At 44.9% G+C, this 18300-nt stretch overlaps 2 protein-coding genes across 3 annotated transcripts in view; both read left to right on the top strand.

Moving 5' to 3' along the window:
* RRN3 (RRN3 homolog, RNA polymerase I transcription factor) overlaps nucleotides 1-8334 on the top strand; it is a 38693-nt gene extending 30359 nt beyond the window's left edge. The window contains exons 16-19 of one of the 2 annotated variants that reach the window (XM_015415499.1): nucleotides 1623-1775; nucleotides 2950-3037; nucleotides 5219-5408; nucleotides 7640-8334. In XM_015415499.1, the coding sequence (XP_015270985.1) occupies nucleotides 1623-1775; nucleotides 2950-3037; nucleotides 5219-5368 (391 nt within the window). In that variant the 3' untranslated portion in view covers nucleotides 5369-5408; nucleotides 7640-8334. The remainder of the gene's footprint in view (nucleotides 1-1622; nucleotides 1776-2949; nucleotides 3038-5218; nucleotides 5409-7639) is intronic. The other variant, XM_015415500.1, reaches the window with a different exon arrangement.
* Nucleotides 8335-13473: 5139 nt separating this feature from the next.
* Nucleotides 13474-18300, top strand: part of NTAN1 (N-terminal asparagine amidase) — a gene marked incomplete at its 3' end in the record, with an annotated part of 10793 nt that continues 5966 nt past the window's right edge. The window contains exon 1 of the mRNA XM_015415495.1: nucleotides 13474-13611. Coding sequence (XP_015270981.1) covers nucleotides 13531-13611 — 81 coding nt within the window. The remainder of the gene's footprint in view (nucleotides 13612-18300) is intronic.

An 18300-nucleotide genomic window follows, 5' to 3' on the forward strand; every position in this document is an offset into this window, starting at 1 on the left:
TTCCTTATTTCCTTCTCCATCTCAAGATCCGCCCCAAGGGTTTGATCAGGTGGCGATCGTACACCCCCACTTTAAAGTAACCCTTAGGGCTCAGTATTTCCACCCATATTGATTCTGTTGAGGAGTTCATTCCCCTGATGTTTTTTAATGTAATTGATTCTATGCCTTATTTAATATACAGCATAACACTCCTCCAAACAGTCACTCCCTATCCTGCCTTATAGAGCTTATTCCCAGGAACAACTGTATCCCATAGATTTTCCCCATTCCACCATGATTCTGAGATACCTACTATATCTAAGTTGTCATTGAGCACCAAGTACTTCAGCTCCCCCATTATGGCTCGGAGTCTTTTAACATTGACATATAAACACCTATAATGTGTTTCCCTCTCTAGTAACCCTCACTTCCTTCAGCCCGTCAGTTTCCACACATGGCACTCATTCACCATCCTAACCTCACTCCCAAATTCTATTATGTCCTTATCAATATTAGCTTGAGGGTTTACGCAATTATCCCTTTGGAGTGACTTGTCCTGAACCAGAGGCTCCCCAGCTCCTGTTGGCTTTCTCACTGGGATTAGTTTAAAAGCTGCTCTACTACCTTTTTGATTTTAATTGCCAGCAGCCTGGTTCCCCTTTGGTTCACGTGAAGCCTGTCTTTTGTACAGGTGCACTGTCCCAGAAATGTCCACAGTGCTTAACAGATCTAAACCCTTCTTCCTTTGCACCACTTTCATCCACACATTGAGACCACTGATCTGTACCTGTCTAGCTGGCCCTGCATGTGGAACTTCTGAGAATGCTACCTTTGAGGTCCTGGTCAGCCAGGGAACCTAGGCATGTTTAAAATGCCTTTCTTTCTCTTCCCCCAGATCGAGGAGGGAAAGAAAGGCATTTAAACCCAACAGCTGACTGGTGGCTCAAGGCTGTTAGGTTTAACTGATACCTTGTAGTCGGTAAAGCAGAATGAATCCGAAAAAAAGCCAGATAATATCGGCTTTTTCAGGTTCGTATTCAGCTTATGTGATACCTGAAAAATACTGACAAGGTATTTTTCATGTATTTTTTCCCTGCATACAGGGCTATTTTTGGGCAGGAACGCACAGGAACGGAGTTCCGGCTGGCTCATGAGTTGGCCACACCCAGCAGGAACTCATTAGCATAATAGGCCACACCTAACAGCAGAAACTCATTAGGATTGGCTACATTAGGGGTGTGTGGCCTAACATGCAAAGTGTGTCAGCTAACATGCAAAAAAAGCCCAGGGTTTTGACAACAAAATAAACAGAATAAGAAGCAAAAGGTGGGTGTGGCTGGATGACCACACTTCTGGTAACATGGGGTGTGTGGCCTAATATGCCAATGAGCTGTGCTGTCAGGGGTGTGGCCTAATATGCTAATGAGTTCCTGCTGTTGGGTGTGGCCTGTTATGCTAATGAGTTCCTGCTGGCCTTTTTCTACAAAAAAAGCCCTGAGTTCAGCTATTGTTGAATGCACACTCCTAGCCAAAAGCTGCAAACTTGAACTAGGCATTGATGAATTATTTAATTCCATGCCTATCTTGTCTTTTTTCTCTTTATTAAAAAGAAAGTAAATCTGGCCTTTCTTGCTTTCTTCTAGGCAGTACCAGATTGCATTCTGTGACACAATCATTGAGAGGAACCGGAGACAGGTTTTGCCAGTCGTAAGGAGTAGTGGTGGGGGTGACTCTGTGGAGACCTGCACCAATCCCCTGGACACCTTTTTCCCTTTTGATCCTTATATTCTCAAAAGGTATCTGTTTCCAGAAAGCAGTGGGCTCTGTCTTTCCAAAACTGTGCCATACTAAGTTTCAACAGGGGTACCCAAATGTCAATGCTTTGAAAAATAGTTTGGCCCTTTCCATTTAAATTGTCAAGGCCGCTAACAAAGCCAGTCAAAACCCAAAAAGCAAGCAAAACTACTCTGCGAAAGATAGAGGCCAGTTATAGCAGACCAACCACTAAATCATAATACTGGCTAGCCACATTATTCATTAATATTATTTATTATCTTCATTTGCAGCCCAACTTTCTTTGGTTTACAAAATATGAAAAACAGACAGCAAAGATATCTAATATTTGAAACACTGCAGTGGGGCTAGGATTGAAAAACAGGAAGTAAGGCAAGCCAAAAGACCACAAAATAGTGCAGGCAAAAAACTGTCTAAGGTTTGACTTGTGGTTAGTGCAGGAAGAATTGCAAAGATAGAAGACGTTGTCTTGCAGTAAAAGGGTGGGTGGGTGGGTGCTGCAATAGACTGCCTATCACTGCCTATAAAGTCAGTGAAGACGTCTCATAAGTTCTTTGAAAAAGACCTACCCTGGCTTGGTGCCTCAGCATTAGCAAGGCGGCTGTCCTACAGGACAGAGTTCTGTAGTTTTGGTGCCACTGCAGAAATGGTCCCTTCCCATCTTTCAGATTGCAGGCAGCATGTTGCAGGTCCTCTGAGAAAAATGAGTACATTAAAAATGGCTCCTGTTTACCTATTTGTTAGATTATTATATCCTGCATCTGGTGAACTTCCATATATGGGAGTGGAAGGATATGATTTGTATTACATTGATAGTGTTCAGTGGATGGGCAGAAACAGACAGAGTAGCAAGTGAATTGGTGAACATAAAAAGTAGCAGGATGCACATGATTCATGTGTCTTCCGTCTGAGCTTGAAGTGGGGGGGGCCTGCATAAGGGTCCATTAACAGTTCAGAATGTCCCCATTGTTTTAGGGCAATGGCTTTAAAATGCATCTGGCCTAAGCACTGTTATTTACTGAAGGTATACATATGTTGTATAGATTTTTAAAAATTATTGCCTCAGCACCCGGATGTGTCATTTTTGCTTAAAACTACGGAAGGCAATTCAAGGGAACAGGTGTGTTTTTTCCCCATTTTGTTCTGTCTCATACCATATTGCCATGTGCTTTGCAGGTCAAAGAATATAATTAATCCTTTGTATCAGTTTTGGGAAGAGCAGAATGCTGAGGATCTCACGGAGGTTGTCAACTCCACTGATGAGGTAGGACGTCGTCTCAGTCTGGATCCAGCTGGTTCTGAAAGCACGGATCCTTTATGCTTCTCTGTGTACTCCTGAAGTATGTCTGTGCTTTAGTGAATCTTTTAGGTAGCGGACTTGAAAAAAGCATTTAATTGGAAAGCAGCTTCTGATGTTTCCTAGTAAATAAAAACATGTGGGTTTAGATGCAAAGACCATAAGCAAAAAATGCTAATTTTGCTCTGCAAAGTTCTTGTGCAAGAGTTTGCTCAATGCTGATTCTACGACAAACTTCCCTAGCCTCATAATTCTGAATTCACTCATGATTTGACAGATCTTCCCCTGGCTGCCCATCGTAAAGTCAGAACCTTAGGGGCTGCATTTCTTAGAGTAATCAGTATTTTGATGCTGCTGCTGCAACACCATTCAAAGTGCCCCAGTGAAGGGAGTTGGCAGGAGGGGAGGGACAGAGGAGAACTGCTCCTTCATCCTGCTTATCTACAGCTAAGTAAGGTTGGGAAAAACTTCCATATATGGGAGTAGAAGGATATGATTTGTATTACATTGATATTGTTCAGTGGATGGGCAGAAACAGACAGAACAGCAAGTGAACTGGTGAACATGAAAAGTAGCAGGATGCACATGATTCATTTGTCTTCCATCTGAGCTTGGGCCTGCCTAAGGGTCCATTAACAGTTCAGAATGTCCCCATTGTTTTGGGCAATGGCTTTAAAATGCATCTGGCCTAAGCACTGTTATTTACTGGAGGTATACATATGTTGTATCGATTTTTAAAAATTATTGCCTCAGCACCCGGATGTGTCATTTTTGCTTAAAACTACGGAAGGCAATTCAAGGGAACAGGTGTGTTTTTTCCCCATTTTGTTCTGTCTCATACCATATTGCCATGTGCTTTGCAGGTCAAAGAATATAATTAATCCTTTGTATCAGTTTTGGGAAGAGCAGAATGCTGAGGATCTCACGGAGGTTGTCAACTCCACTGATGAGGTAGGACGTCGTCTCAGTCTGGATCCAGCTGGTTCTGAAAGCACGGATCCTTTATGCTTCTCTGTGTACTCCTGAAGTATGTCTGTGCTTTAGTGAATCTTTTAGGTAGCGGACTTGAAAAAAGCATTTAATTGGAAAGCAGCTTCTGATGTTTCCTAGTAAATAAAAACATGTGGGTTTAGATGCAAAGACCATAAGCAAAAAAATGCTAATTTTGCTCTGCAAAGTTCTTGTGCAAGAGTTTGCTCAATGCTGATTCTACGACAAACTTCCCTAGCCTCATAATTCTGAATTCACTCATGATTTGACAGATCTTCCCCTGGCTGCCCATCGTAAAGTCAGAACCTTAGGGGCTGCATTTCTTAGAGTAATCAGTATTTTGATGCTGCTGCTGCAACACCATTCAAAGTGCCCCAGTGAAGGGAGTTGGCAGGAGGGGAGGGACAGAGGAGAACTGCTCCTTCATCCTGCTTATCTACAGCTAAGTAAGGTTGGGAAAAAATAATAATATATAATAATCTTTCAATTTATTAATCGCTCAATCCTGCAGAGCTTGCTGGCTCTGAGCGATTTACAGTTACTCAAATACACACGGGACTAACGATGATTCAAGGGGTAAGGGAGGACAACATCTTTAAATCACACACGTTCGCAGCCGACGGGGAGTTTGTTCAGCTGTAAGGTCAGACGTGTTCCAGTGGCATTTTCCCCTCTGTGTGGCTTGATGTCATCAGCTTTCTCCAGACTGCTTCAAATTGCAGTGCAGCACTGCCACCGCCTGGCCAGACGGCCCATTACAGGCTTCCTTGATGCCGAAGAGTTCTTTCTAGGCTTTTCGGTCTTACGCGCTGGACATTCCGTTCGCCGGCTAACACCTCCCCCACCGGGGGAGTTAAAAAGAGTTATTTTCTAGCTCAGACAACAATTCAAACTGTGGAGAAGAATTCTGGGTCATAATATGCACCTATGAGCAGCCAACGTTCAGATTCTAACCCTAGTGAATATGAACTGTGGTGGCATCACTAGTATAGGTTCTGAAGGAGTTCTTCATCGCAACATTCTAGCATGAGGTTCTGCAAGGCACCTTTCCAATGTAACCTAAAATTTATATTTCCCTTTTAAAAAAGTTACTGTCACTTTGCGCTTTGTGTTTTTCAGGTGTCGTTTTTGTTTTTAAAAATTGCATTTCTTTTGCAGTGCAAAGGTGAAGAGGATGATGACTTCTTGAAAGGAGCAACTCCTCAGAGTGATGGCTTGATCGGCATGACTCCAGGCTTCTTTGATTCAGCTCTTCGGAGTCCAGACAGTTCAGTAGGTTCACCACCATTAACTTATCTGCAGCAGTAGCTCTGCCCTCCAGAGTCAAGAGTTCAAAGTGCTTTCAAGGGTGAGAAGGTGTTTTCCGAAGATCTTTTGATCCGTATCTTGAACTGCTGGTTTCTTCGGTGGCTTTTTGGTAGCAAAGTGTTAAACAGGTGCATTGTCATCATCCGAAGAGGAACGATTGCATTTTACTGAACTCAAGTGGGGTTTGTATATTGTACCAAAGAGACTGTAGGGAGAAGCATTTTAACAGTGCTTCCTGTTTTTTCTTCCTGTGTTTTGGAATAGCTATTGTGATGCATTAATAGACCCCAGCTGTGATCAAACTTGTTATGACTGCCATGGTGGGCCTTCAGTTGCCTCCTCAACTGCAGTGCTTTTTCAACAATGTCATTGATTTATTTTTGCTTTAAATAACAGCTGGCCACATTCAACCCATTGTGCATATTTCAAAGAGTTTTTGAATTATTGTTCCCCCTTCTTAATAGAAGTCTGAGTTCAGGATGAATATTGGAAGGCTGAGGGTACTACACCGAAACTGCTTAGAAGCTTTGTGTCCATTAATTTCAGTAGGAAAGTTAGTGTGGCCAGAGTCCTGTCAGTACCTGACTTTGTATCTCAGATAGAAACACTCAGGAGCTTTCAGAAACTGCTTTCTGCAGGCCACAGTTCTGTTTTGTGATAGATGGACAGCCAAGCCCGTAGCCAGGATTTATTTTTTTTGGGGGGGGATCTAAATTTTTTGGGGGACATAATTTTTTCAAGAACCCTTACTTCTGAGTAGACAAGTGGGGTAGTATGAGGTGAAGGAAGGGAGCTGGGCCTGAATGGCAGAAAGGAAATCGAATCCTGTTTTTCTCTAAGCTGTTGCCTTGAACTCCACAAGAGGGTGAAAAATACAAAGAAAGAGCAGAGGAGGAAGAAGTGGTGCTCTGTTCCCCCAAGGTGCTGCCTGCTGCCGCCGCCGTTTTGCTGCTGATTTGGGCATGGAGTGATGCAGGGCTGAGGGACAGTTGGATGGGCGTGTGCTCCCCCCCCCCCAGGTGCCCCAAAGCAGAGGCAAAGAAGCGCCTGGCTGTGGCCCCTCGCCTGCAGGCAGCCCAGACTGGCAAGTGCTGCCTCACTTCTCCCTCCTCCCTCCCCTCTTCCCTCCTCTGCTGGAGAACATAGTGGACCGGCCGGCTGGAGCATGGCTGAGAAGGCAGGCTCAGGCACTGCAACAGAGCAGTGCGGCTACATTTAAACTTTTAAAAACATTATTATGGGTTTAAAGAAAGAGTTTTGTGGGGCAGTGCGTGTGATTAAAATGCCCCACCATAGCTACGGGATAGTGGACCGCTAGATCTTTCTTCTGCTCTTAGCATGGCCTGCTATTGAAATGATTTAAGAGTGGCACATCTTTGCAGTTAGGTAAGTCTCAGTGTCCCAGAGTTACAATGAGCATTGTGTGTGCAGGTATAATTTGGGGTTTCCTGTTTCTAAAATTGTTTTAAGTCTCTTGCTATATTCATTGACTTGGTACAAATCTGATGTCACCATTGGTGCCAGCTGAGTCGAATATGCCGAATCGTAAAGATCCTATCTACAGCAGAGTAAATTATAATGTCATGGTGGCTAAAGCCACATCTGGGGTCAGGCAAGCAGGGAAGCATCCAGATTTTGCTGCATTTGGCAAGAGTGTGTTAAAAATATTTGTTAATGTTTCTTTGTTTTGGAAGACTCAAAAGAACCACACCAAACACAGTTAAGTTTAAATGGTGTTTATCTAACTATTTACTGGTGAATAATTAAATAACAGTTTGTATATATCTTGAGTTATTATTTAAACAGACCAACATAGAGCTATTACAGTTAAACTCTCAGAAACACCAACTGACAGTGGGTAGCAAAATAACTGTCACTCTCAGAATCTCAGTGTACAACCAAGACAGACGCGACAGCCAATCAGACTTCAAGTTGTCTCACACAGATAAGATTGACAGAGCCCCACCGTACACGCCCACATCTTTCATGCTTGAATCTTCAAATTGTCTGCTGGTGTAACCTAACTTTACAAATATAAACTTATCTCTGCACTTGTGCCTCTACATTTATAATCTGACAGAGTGCTGGCTCATAGAATGTGGTTTCAGCAAGATTTTGCCTAGCACGCCTTTCTGTGAGGCATTCAAATGCTATCTTTTGGCAGGCATCACCAGCATGAAGTAAATGTCCCTGTGAGGCACAACTGTACCGGGAAGTATGTTTATTCACCTGGTTCCCACACCTGTAAACTCATTGAGATTTCTCACTTAGGAACACACCTGGAAAATGAGCAAATGAAGATGCAGCGCGTTTTAGCACATGATGATCCATCTAGCAATGTACACTCCTGAATTCTCTGTCAATATCAACATCGGCTGTAAGGCATTTTTAAAAATCAAGGGCTATCAAGGTGTCAGAGACCTGGTTTGTGGGGCCATTACAGATGAGCAAACTGCTGCTGATATATAGCATCCAGAGGACTGATGGAGGGCTTAGTACTACCTGGGAAAGCTCATATATCATTCTACTCTATGAGGATGTTGCAATCTTCTGCATACTTACTTGGTGTTATTGAACAAAGTGCATTAAAATATTCAGTGAGTTTCCCTTCGCAAGGACTTTGTTCTGATATCTATCAAGCAGCATTAAAGATGCCGGTGCATTTCTTTGTCTGACACACACACACAAACACAAGGTTCTGGGTTCAAATTGCATTTAACCCACAAACACACTTCATATCAGTAGATATTCAGAAATTTACCATATTACTTTGGCCGATTTGGAAGAGACCAATGAACACATTCCTTGGATGAGAGCAGAAATCACCATGGGTTGATTGTTTCCATGTATGTAGTGTAGCCAGGAGATCATACAATTGTTTGGCTACCAGACGTTCTAGCTCTTTAGTATTATCCAGGGTGCTCCGCAAGGTAGAATTGCACCCCTGTTGCACCCCTATTGCACTCCCCCCCATTTCCAAAGATGAGATGCTCTTCTTTGTGAATATAGACAGATCGCTTAAAACAGAGAGTTGCCCATCCACAAAGACATGGCTGACGTGGGCCTATCCAGACTAAGCTCCGCAAGGTAGAATTGCACCCCTGTTGCACCCCTATTGCACTCCCCCCCATTTCCAAAGATGAGATGCTCTTCTTTGTGAATATAGACAGATCACTTAAAACAGAGAGTTGCCCATCCACAAAGACATGGCTGACATGGGCCTATCCAGACGAAGATCCCGACGCCCAGCAACAAGATCTGCACAGATCCTGCAATCACAAAATTTTGTTGTAGGGAATGAGTGGTTGTGAACATGGATGCAGTCCGTTCCACCCAATATCCATAACCTGATAAACACCAACGAGAGGCCCTCAGGATTTGACTTGCTGCGTAAAGTATGGAAGACAGCTCGTAGAGTATGAACAGGCTTTGGCAGTTGTGCAGACCTGTTGCTTAAATGGGGCAAAATACCAGGACCTGAATGCGATTGTGGTGTAGCCCGGCCAAACTATTTTCCATCTGTCACAGGAATGTGAGCGTCATGCCACTGTGACCATCCGCTCATTGTGTTGGTAAGTGATCATCACAGTTCTAACCCACAGGTACGATCTTCAGTAAATAGAAGAAAACGCTGGCAGGGTAATTGAGACAGCTCAGGTGGAGATCCTTGCTGGCCTTCCAGACGCCTTATTGGGCCCCATCAGCCCAATCACAGTCTGTCACTCGACAACTAGGAGAGACTCTGGTGGAAGGTTCGAGCTAGGAGATAGACTAAGGCTTTGGAGAGGTGCAGCAACAGCCTCCTGACAGCATGCTAGCTTCTGAAATTTATGAAATGTATGTAATCTAAAAAAATGAAATGTTTGTAACGTTTTTGAAAATGTGAAAAATAAACTTGGGGAGAAAAAGGAAAAGTGTGCCTCGCACATACAAAAGCTCAAAGCTTGAATAAACCTTTGTTGATCTTAAAGGTGCCACTGGACTCTAAATTTGTTCCGCTAACCTACCCATAAGGGATGAAGACTGATGTGTCTGTAGAAGTTTTGAAACCAAGGGTAAAGGTAAAGGTTCCCTTGCTCGAAAGCCAGTCGAATCCGACTCTAGGGTTGCGGTGCTCATCTCCGTTTCAAAGCCGAAGAGCCAGCGCTGTCCGAAGACGTTTCCGTGGTCATGTGGCTGGTGTGACTAAACACCAAGGCGCACGGAACGCTGTTACCGTCCCACCGAAGTGGTACCTATTTATCTACTTGCAATTTCTTGCTTTCGAACTGCTAGGTTGGCAGGAGCTGGAACTAGAGACAGGAGCTCACTCCGTCGTGCGGCACACTCGGGTCTCGAACTGCTGAACTACCGACCTTCCACACCCTGCAGTTCAGCGTCTTAACCACTTGAGCCACCGCAGCTCCTCATTATACTTGCTTGGTGAGGCTTTCCTTGCATCTGGCTAAGCCTGGACACCTTAGCCATCTTGGACACACTGGACAGCTGAGGCATGTTTGGGCCACCAGATGATGTTATAAACCTCTGAGTGTGTCTCTAAACGAATGTCTGCCATTGTGCTTACCCCAAGTGACCAGAAGAAAATACCAGTTGTTAGCTGGCTGACTGGAGCCTTTTCTTATTTATTTACTTACTTATTGTCAGATTTATACCCCAGCCTCCCAGCTGAAGCCGGCTCAGGGCGGCTTACATAAGATAATAACACACAAGTAAGCAATTTAAATAATGCTAAAACCATATAAAACATTCCAACATTAAAAGGTGCTAACATTAATAATACCAATAAGTTATTAGATGATTAACTGATGGTGGCCAACCTTCAGTATTCCATCCTAGTGGTCAGCCCATGAATCTAGCCTTTGTGCGGGCAGCACAGGCTGTTCCTGATGTCTTCAGGGAACAGGGTTCTCTATTGGGGTGGTTCCTAATTGAAGGCCTGGTGGAAGAGTTCTGTCTTGCAGGCCCTGCGGATCTGCATGAGGTCCCACAGGGCCTTGATCTCTTCTGGGATCTCATTCCACCAGAGAGGAGCCGCCACCGAGAAAGCCCTGGTTATAGCCAGCCTAGCATCCTTGGGTCCGGGGAGGGCCAATCGGTTTTGGGACCCTGATCGCAGTGCTCTCTGGGGAACATATGGGGAAAGGTGTTCCCTCAGGTATGTAGGTCCCTGACGATAAATGGCTTTAAAGGTAAGAACCAGCACCTTGAAGTGAATTCAGTATGCTATCGGTAGCCAGTGCAATGCCTTCAGCACAGGCTGAATGTGCTCCCGCATTGGGAGGCCCATTAGAAGCCTGGCTGCAACATTTTACACTAGTTGTAGCTTCCAGATTTGCGACAAGGGCAGTCCCATGTAGAGAGCATTACAGTAGTCCAGTCTCGAGGTAACCATCTCGTGGATCACTGTTGCCAAGTCGTTGCGTTCAAGGAAAGGAACCAACTGCCTGATCAGCTGAAGATGGTAAAAGTGAAATACTTTACATTTAAATATTTCTGGAATGTGTGTAGCTATCACCAGATCAGCTCCATCTCATTCCATTCCCAGAGTAGTCTATTTGGGCCCAGAGACTCTAATGGAAAATCCATTCCGCATTTTTATTGCAACTCTACTTGTACTGTAATGTATTTCAATGGAGCCCATGCAAGTCAATTGGCATTCTTGCCCTTTTAGTACATCCCCTCCCTTCGCCAGCCCGCCTCTTGGCCTCTTCCTGGTGGGACAAGCTGCTGCTGAATAATGGCCTCCATTAAGGCTCTAGACTTGATCTTTCCTGCTTACACTGGTTAGATTTAGGAAATGTGGAAATGGAGCTATTGGAACTTCAAGAAAGCTCTATCTGGAAAAATAAATTCTATGACCTGTGTGAAACACTTGAGAAGATAGAAGGATTGCTTTCCTTACTTTTGTTTGGATCATCTTATGCTTGTGAGCAGCTGTTTTCAGCTTTGAATTATATCAAATCTGACACCAGAAACAGGCTAACACATGACCTGAAGCCTGCATGTGTTGCTCTCAAACTTACAAAGTATGAGCCAAGGTTAGACAAATTATCAGCATGCATACAACAGCAAAAATCACATTAATTGTTCAAAAGCATGCTGAATGCAAACTTTTACCTTTCAATAAAAAGTTGTTTGTATCATTGAGTTTGGCAGCTTGCTGACATAAACTCTGTATTGTGTTTTTCTTTTAAGGCAAAAGATGTTAATGTATGAGTTGTTTTTTCTAAACTAAAACCTCAGTATTCAGGTTAAATTGCCGTGTTGGCACGTTGCGATAAATGTGGGTTTTGGGTTGCAGTTTGGGCACTCGGTCTCTAAAAGGTTCGCTATCACTGGTCTAGGGTGCTCCAATGCCCAGCCTGATACGGCCTCCATCAGGGACGCCAGGCTATTGGCTGCTGCGTTGGGCAGGCGGTACACCAAGCAAGCCTTGTGAATTTGACTCCTTACAAGGCTCTGTGGAGGCCAGACCACTTCCACACAGGCTGCTAAAAGGTGAATCTCGGGTCCTTACAAGAGACCAGGAGAAATTCCACCTTGTACGCAAGTGCAGCTGTTTGCAGATAGGCTTGGGTGTATTTGATCCTGTACACTGCTGCATAGGCTTGAATGGAAAGGCAGACTTGGTCTTTGGCTGAATTCATCTCAGATTTGCCAGAAAGCAAATATACTCATATGGGACTGGGAATTATGGTATCTGTACCAAGTCCAATATGATTTTGATTTTTGATTTTATTTTCTTGCCTGCCTTGACCTGCATTTGATGGGTAAGAAGGTGTCTGACATTCAGGTGCTAGAGCCACATGACTGAACCTCAGAGACCCCAGGCAAATTAGAAAACCTTCTATTGCTTGGGGGGAGGGCAGAGGACAGGTGAGCTGTGGCTACCAGAGCCATATATGACACACTGAATAGCTCAGGTGTATTCTGTCTGCCTGAGGTGACTGGAGCAGGTTGCTATAGACCTCTACACAGACCCCTGAAAGCTTGGCCTCCCTGGTGTTTGTAGCCTGGGATTATGAGAAATATAAAAATTTCTCTCACCTTCTGGACTGGAGCCATTTGCAGGTTGGCAGCCGCATGAAGACATATGGAGAGTTGGTCCAGACTCCATGCATAGACTTGATTGGTGGCTAGGCTAAGGCTTGCCTTCAATTGTATCCTCCAATTAAGAAGTAGTATGAGACTGAACCGTGGAAATGGAAATTACAGTAATTATAATAATTATGTCTAAATTTGTCTGTGTACGCCTATGTAAATTTTATACAATTTGTCTTTATTTACGTGCTTACAACTACACACCTTCACTAATATTTCAGATAGGAGTGAGATTATAATTGCCAGTGGGAAAACACCATTAGTCTTTGAGTACCTAATCTCTGTTGAGCTTGTTGCCATGAGATGGTACAAAGCAGTATTTCTTTAGAAATGACCATAAACTTGGAATGAAAGACCATGACTTTTTGTAATACTATGATATGGACCAGATTGTTCCATAAATTTGAGCAGGGGCATCTACTATAAAGTTGTGTTAAGATAAACCTTTGTTAAATCCTTTTATTTTATACCTATTTACAGTTTCGGCTGGGAATGCAGGCCTTGTTTACTTATGTTGAATGGGGGGGGGGCTGGCTTGAAATATTTGCACATAGGATGAAGCAATGCATAAACTCGCACATTAAAGAAGAAAGCAGACTGAACTGCAGGGGGAAAATCCCTTATTTACTGCTAAAAAAATGAAAACCGAAAGACTCTGGACTGGACATCACTTTTTTTTTCCTTCCAAAGACACATTGCTGAAATTATTGGAATTAACTGAGCCAAAGTGAAAGACTCTGGACATCACTTTTTTTTTCTTTCAAAGACACATTGCTGAAATTATTGGAATTAACTGAGCCAAAGTGATATAGGATTCTTCATAGTTAGGTAGCACTTAATGCAAACGGTGCGTAGGCCCTCGTTTGCTCGTTGGAAGCCACGTCTGGAATCTTGAACTCCTGCAAACTGGGACTACATTTACCAGGGCCCTTTGCGGCGAGACTCACGTGGGCGGCGTATCTCCTTGGGCACTACCCCATATATAGGAGGTAGTGCCTTGGGGAGCTCGCGGGAGGAAGGAAGCAGGGGTTCCTCGCCGCCTAAGGCGTGACTTTCCGAAGATGCCTTTGCTGATTAATGGAAAGCGGATCGACGTGTCCCAGCTCTCGAGAGAGCAGCTTTATTCCTACCCGGAGTTGAAGGTGAGCTTGCATTGGTGGGCAAGGTGGATCATTTCGGAGATCCCGGTCGGATTCCCATGGAGAATATTAAACGCGAAGCAAATCAGCGACCTGCTAGAATGTGTCTCTTTAGTGTGTCTGCGACGCTCTGGGATGGGATGGGATGGGATGGGATGGGGGGGGGGGAGGAGAATCCAATTAAGAAAATTTATGCTGGAAGAAAATGTTCATCTTTAAGGTGCCACTGGAGGGGTTAGTCCCTAAGGTGCCCCTAGATTTCACTACGTCTGGAGTAGGGTAGCAAAGTCTGGGTTGGAAAATACCTGGAGACTTTGGGGGTGGATCCAGGAGAGGGCGTGGTTTGGGGGAGGAGAGAGGCCTCAACATAATACAATGCCATAGAGCCCACCCTTCAAAGCATCAATTTTCTCCAGGGGAGCTGATCTCTGTCGGCTGGGGATCAGTTGTAAAAGCGGGAGATCCCCAGGCCCCACCTGGAGGCTGGCAACAGAAGTGTTCTAGTCCCAGAAGCGTATACCGGAATAACCTTTCGTTTGTTTGTAAGGTGTTACAAGAGTGCGGTGTCGTGGTCATCAGACTAGGATCTGGGAGACCAGATTCGAATATTATTTACTTAATTTCCAGATGCCCTCTTTTTAGAGGACATGTCCTCTTTTTGGTGTGTCCGTCCTCTTCTGGGCTCCTTTTAAAAAAACTGATGAAAATGTCCTCTTTTGGGTCGAAGGTTAGAAATAGTCCTAGTTAGTAGCAATGATCACGGCTTAAATACTAGAGGTATTTAAAATGAAATTTGTCATGGTGATCCCTTGAAGTCGTCGGGGAAATATGTCCTTTTCTGCTTTTCAAAATATGGTAGCCCAGTGGGGACACAAAAGCGACTTACGTTATTCTCTTCTTCTCCATTTTATCCTCACAGCAACCCTGTGAGGTACATTAGGCTGAGACAGTGTGACTAGACCAAGGTCACACAGTGAGCTTCTGTAGCATAAGTGGGGATTTGAACCTGGGTCTTCCAGATACTCTTTAAGCACTACACCACACTGGCTCTGAATTGTTTTCTACCATACAGTCTTGTTGGGCCAGTCACACACTTCTTAGCCTGAACTACCTTACAGGGTTGTTGTGAGGATGAAATGGAGAAGAAGATAACAAAGTAAGGTGCTTTGGGGAGAAAGGTGGGACATTAACAAAGGAAGTGAAAAATACAATTCCTGGTTTTGTTTGGTTTGGTGAGTCCTTAAAGTGCCACTAGCCTCCATTGCCTCTGAAGAACTAAGTTCTACTGCACAAAAATGTATATTGGGTAGCACTTCGTTGGTTTTCAAGGCGCCAATAGAGTCCATTTACATCAATATAGGTTCACCGCTTGATGGAATGGCCTTTTTGATAATGTCCAAAAGGCCTCAGTCCTGTGGTTGCTTTCCAGAAGCTCTTGTATATTCAGAAAGGCATTTTGTGAAGTGGAGACCATTGTGGTTTTCTCCTATGAGAGGTGGTTTTAGAGCATGGTAGAGAATTAATCTGCGTTCCTTCGTTGCGATTTTGTTATATTTTAATGAATGGTGTAACCCACCTTGAGTGCCCCCTGTAGCCTGCAAGGTCTCCTTGTCCTCCTCTGTCACACCTGGCAAACCAAGTCTCCACTAAGGTCAGAAATGGGGAACTTGAAAGCTAGGTTATAGCAGCGCCTTAGATCTTTCATTCCTTCCTTACAGGTGTCATGTCCTTCCCTAGCCAGGCTACAGAGTCCCCCTTTTATACCTCCTCCCCTGCCTCAGCCTCTCCTTCTCCGGGATCATAGAATCATAGACCTGGAAGGGACCTCCAGGGTCATCTAGTCTAACCCCCTGCACAATGCAGGAAATTCTCAAATCCCTCCCCCCACACACACATCCCCAGTGACCGGAAGCTCTTGCCCAGAAGATGACAAAAAACAACAACTCCAGGATCCGTGGCCAAACTGGCATGGAGAAAAATTACTTCCTGATCCCAAAGTGATGATCAGCATGTCACACAATCAACATTGCTGTCAGATGGCCATCTAGCCTCTGTTTAAAAACCTCCAAAGGAGGAGAGCCCACCACCTCCCAAAGAAGCCTGTTCCACTGAGGAACAGCTCTAACTGTCAGGGAGTTCTTCCTAATGTTTAGCCAGAAACTCTTTTGATTTAATTTTAACCTGTTGGTTCTGGTCCGACCGTCTGGGGCAACAGAAAACAACTCCGTACCATCCTCTGTATGACAGCCCTTCAAGTACTTGAAGATGGTGATCATATCACCTCTCAGTCGTCTCCTCTCCAGGCTAAACATACCCAGCTCCTTCAACCTTTCCTCATAGGACTTGGTCTCCAGACCCCTCACCATCTTTTGTTTCCCTTCTCTGGACACGTTCCAGCTTGTCTATATCCTTCTTAAATTGTGGTGCCCAAAACTGAATACAAGTAAGGTCTAGCCAGAGCAGAGTAGAACAATACCATCAGTTTGCATGATCTGGACACTTGTCTGGGTCCAGCCCAGACTACCTCCCCACAGACACCCCCTCGCAGAGCAAGAGGCGGCAGGGGAGCTGCCTCATGGCCTGCAGCTGCGGCAGGCAGAGGAAGCGGCTCCGGAGATGCCTCCTCCACCTTGCCGAGCACCTGAAGACCATGGAACACCTACTAGGGTTGGGCGGGAGGCAGAGGGCAAAGACAGCTGCAGTGAGCCCCTAGAAGATGGGGGCGGGGAGCGGCCCGACACCAGAGGTGCCGGACAGAACAACTGCCCTTCCCCAGCGTGCGGGGAGGCAAGGTGGCCCAGGTTTGGGCCAAGCCCAGGCATGACAGCAGGGGAGCTGTTCAGTGTTCCCTCTAAGCTGAGTTAGTGTGAGCTAGCTCACAGTTTTTTAGCCTCCAGCTCACACATTTTTGTCTTAGCTCAGGAAAGATGGCTCCAGAGCAAACTAATTTTATGCAGCAGCCAAACTACCTGCTCACAACTTTAATGCCAGTAGCTCACAAAGTAGAATTTCTGCTCACAGGACTCCACAGCTTAGAGGGAACATTGGAGCTGGTAGCCTGCAGAAGAGACGACACAGGGACTTGCTGAAAAGCCCCAGCTGAGGCCTCCTGGCAGGGTAGCTGGCCCGGCCACAGCAGAAGGGGAAAGGGGGGTGGCAGCACAAGGGCAGCTAGAAGCTGCTGCCTCAAGCGTCTTCACGGTCATATGGGGGGGGGCAGGGCCGGACCCCACAGAGGGGACCCAGGAGGGAGAGGTATAAAGAAGAGACGATGGAGCCAGCTGAGGAGGACAGGCTTGGACCCGGCAGAGAGAGGCATCTGAGTGCTGGCCCAGAAAGCTAATGGAGGTCAGGTGATGTAACCCCCTCCCAGCTCGGAGCTGAGGCTACTCCTGCCCTCCCTACCACCCTCCTTCTCCGAACCAGCAGGATCACCCCCAAACAGGGATAACCCCAGCATCGCCCAGGAGCATGGTGGCATCGGACCAGAGGTTGACTGGTGTCCTGAGAACCCGTGAAACACTATACTTCTGTTGATACAGGCCAAAGTGTTATTTGCCTTTTTAGCTACGACATCACACTGCTGACTCATGTTCAGTGTATGGTCTACCAAGACCCCTAGATCCTTGTCTCATATTCTGCTGCCAAGACAAGCCTCCCCCATCCTATAATTAAGCATTTGATTTTTCCTACCTAAATATCCTACCTAAATTTATCCCCATTGAAATTCATTTTATTTGTTTTAGCCCAGTTTTCCGGCTTGTCAAGATCATCCTGTAATCCTAACTCGGTCTTCTACCGTGTTTGTTACCCCTCCCAGTTTAGTATCATCTGCAAATTTAATAAGCATTCCCTCCATTCCTTCATCCAAACAAAGATGTTGAACAAAGCAGATGCCAGAACAGATCCTAGAGGTACTCCACTTATCACTCCTTTCCAAGAGGATGGGAAACCATTCGCAAGCACTCTTTGGGTGCGATCTGTCAACTAAGTTACTGATCCACCTGACAGTCATAGGATTCAAACCACATTTTACCAACTTGTCAACGAGAATATTATGTGGAACCTTATCAGAAGTCTTACTGAAATCAAGATAAACTATGTCTACAGCATTCCCCTGATCCAGTAAGGCAGTAACGTTTTTGGAAAAAAAAAATAAGGTTAGTCTGACATGACTTGTGCTTGAGAAACCCATGCTGGTTCTTAGTAATCACAACTGTCCATTCTAAATGCTGAAGGACTGACTGTTTGATTATTTGTTCTAAAACTTTCCCAGGTATAGACGTCAAGCTGACAGGTCGGTAGTTACCTGGATCCTCCTTTTCCCCCTTCTTGAAGATGGGGACAACATTTGCCCACCTCTAGTCTTCTGACACCTCACCTGTTCTCTGAGAATTCTCAAAAAGAATGGAAAGAGGCTCAGAAATTACATCCATGAGTTCTTTTAGTACCCTTGGATGCAGTTCATCTGGTCCCGAGGACTTATTTTCATTTAAAGAAACTAGATGTTTATGTACTACCCCTATGCTGATCCTAGGCTGCAACTCCCTTCCCTCATCATGTGTTCTGTTTTTGCCATGTTGAGCACCATTTACCTCACAAGAGAAGACTGAGGAAAAGTAGGAATTGAGCAGTTCAACCCTATCTTCATCATCTGTTACATATTCACTTTCCTGTCCCCACAATGAACCT

Source organism: Gekko japonicus, unplaced genomic scaffold (assembly GCF_001447785.1).
Source record: "Gekko japonicus isolate JY-2015 unplaced genomic scaffold, Gekko_japonicus_V1.1 scaffold1631, whole genome shotgun sequence".
Lineage (NCBI taxonomy): Eukaryota > Metazoa > Chordata > Lepidosauria > Squamata > Gekkonidae > Gekko > Gekko japonicus.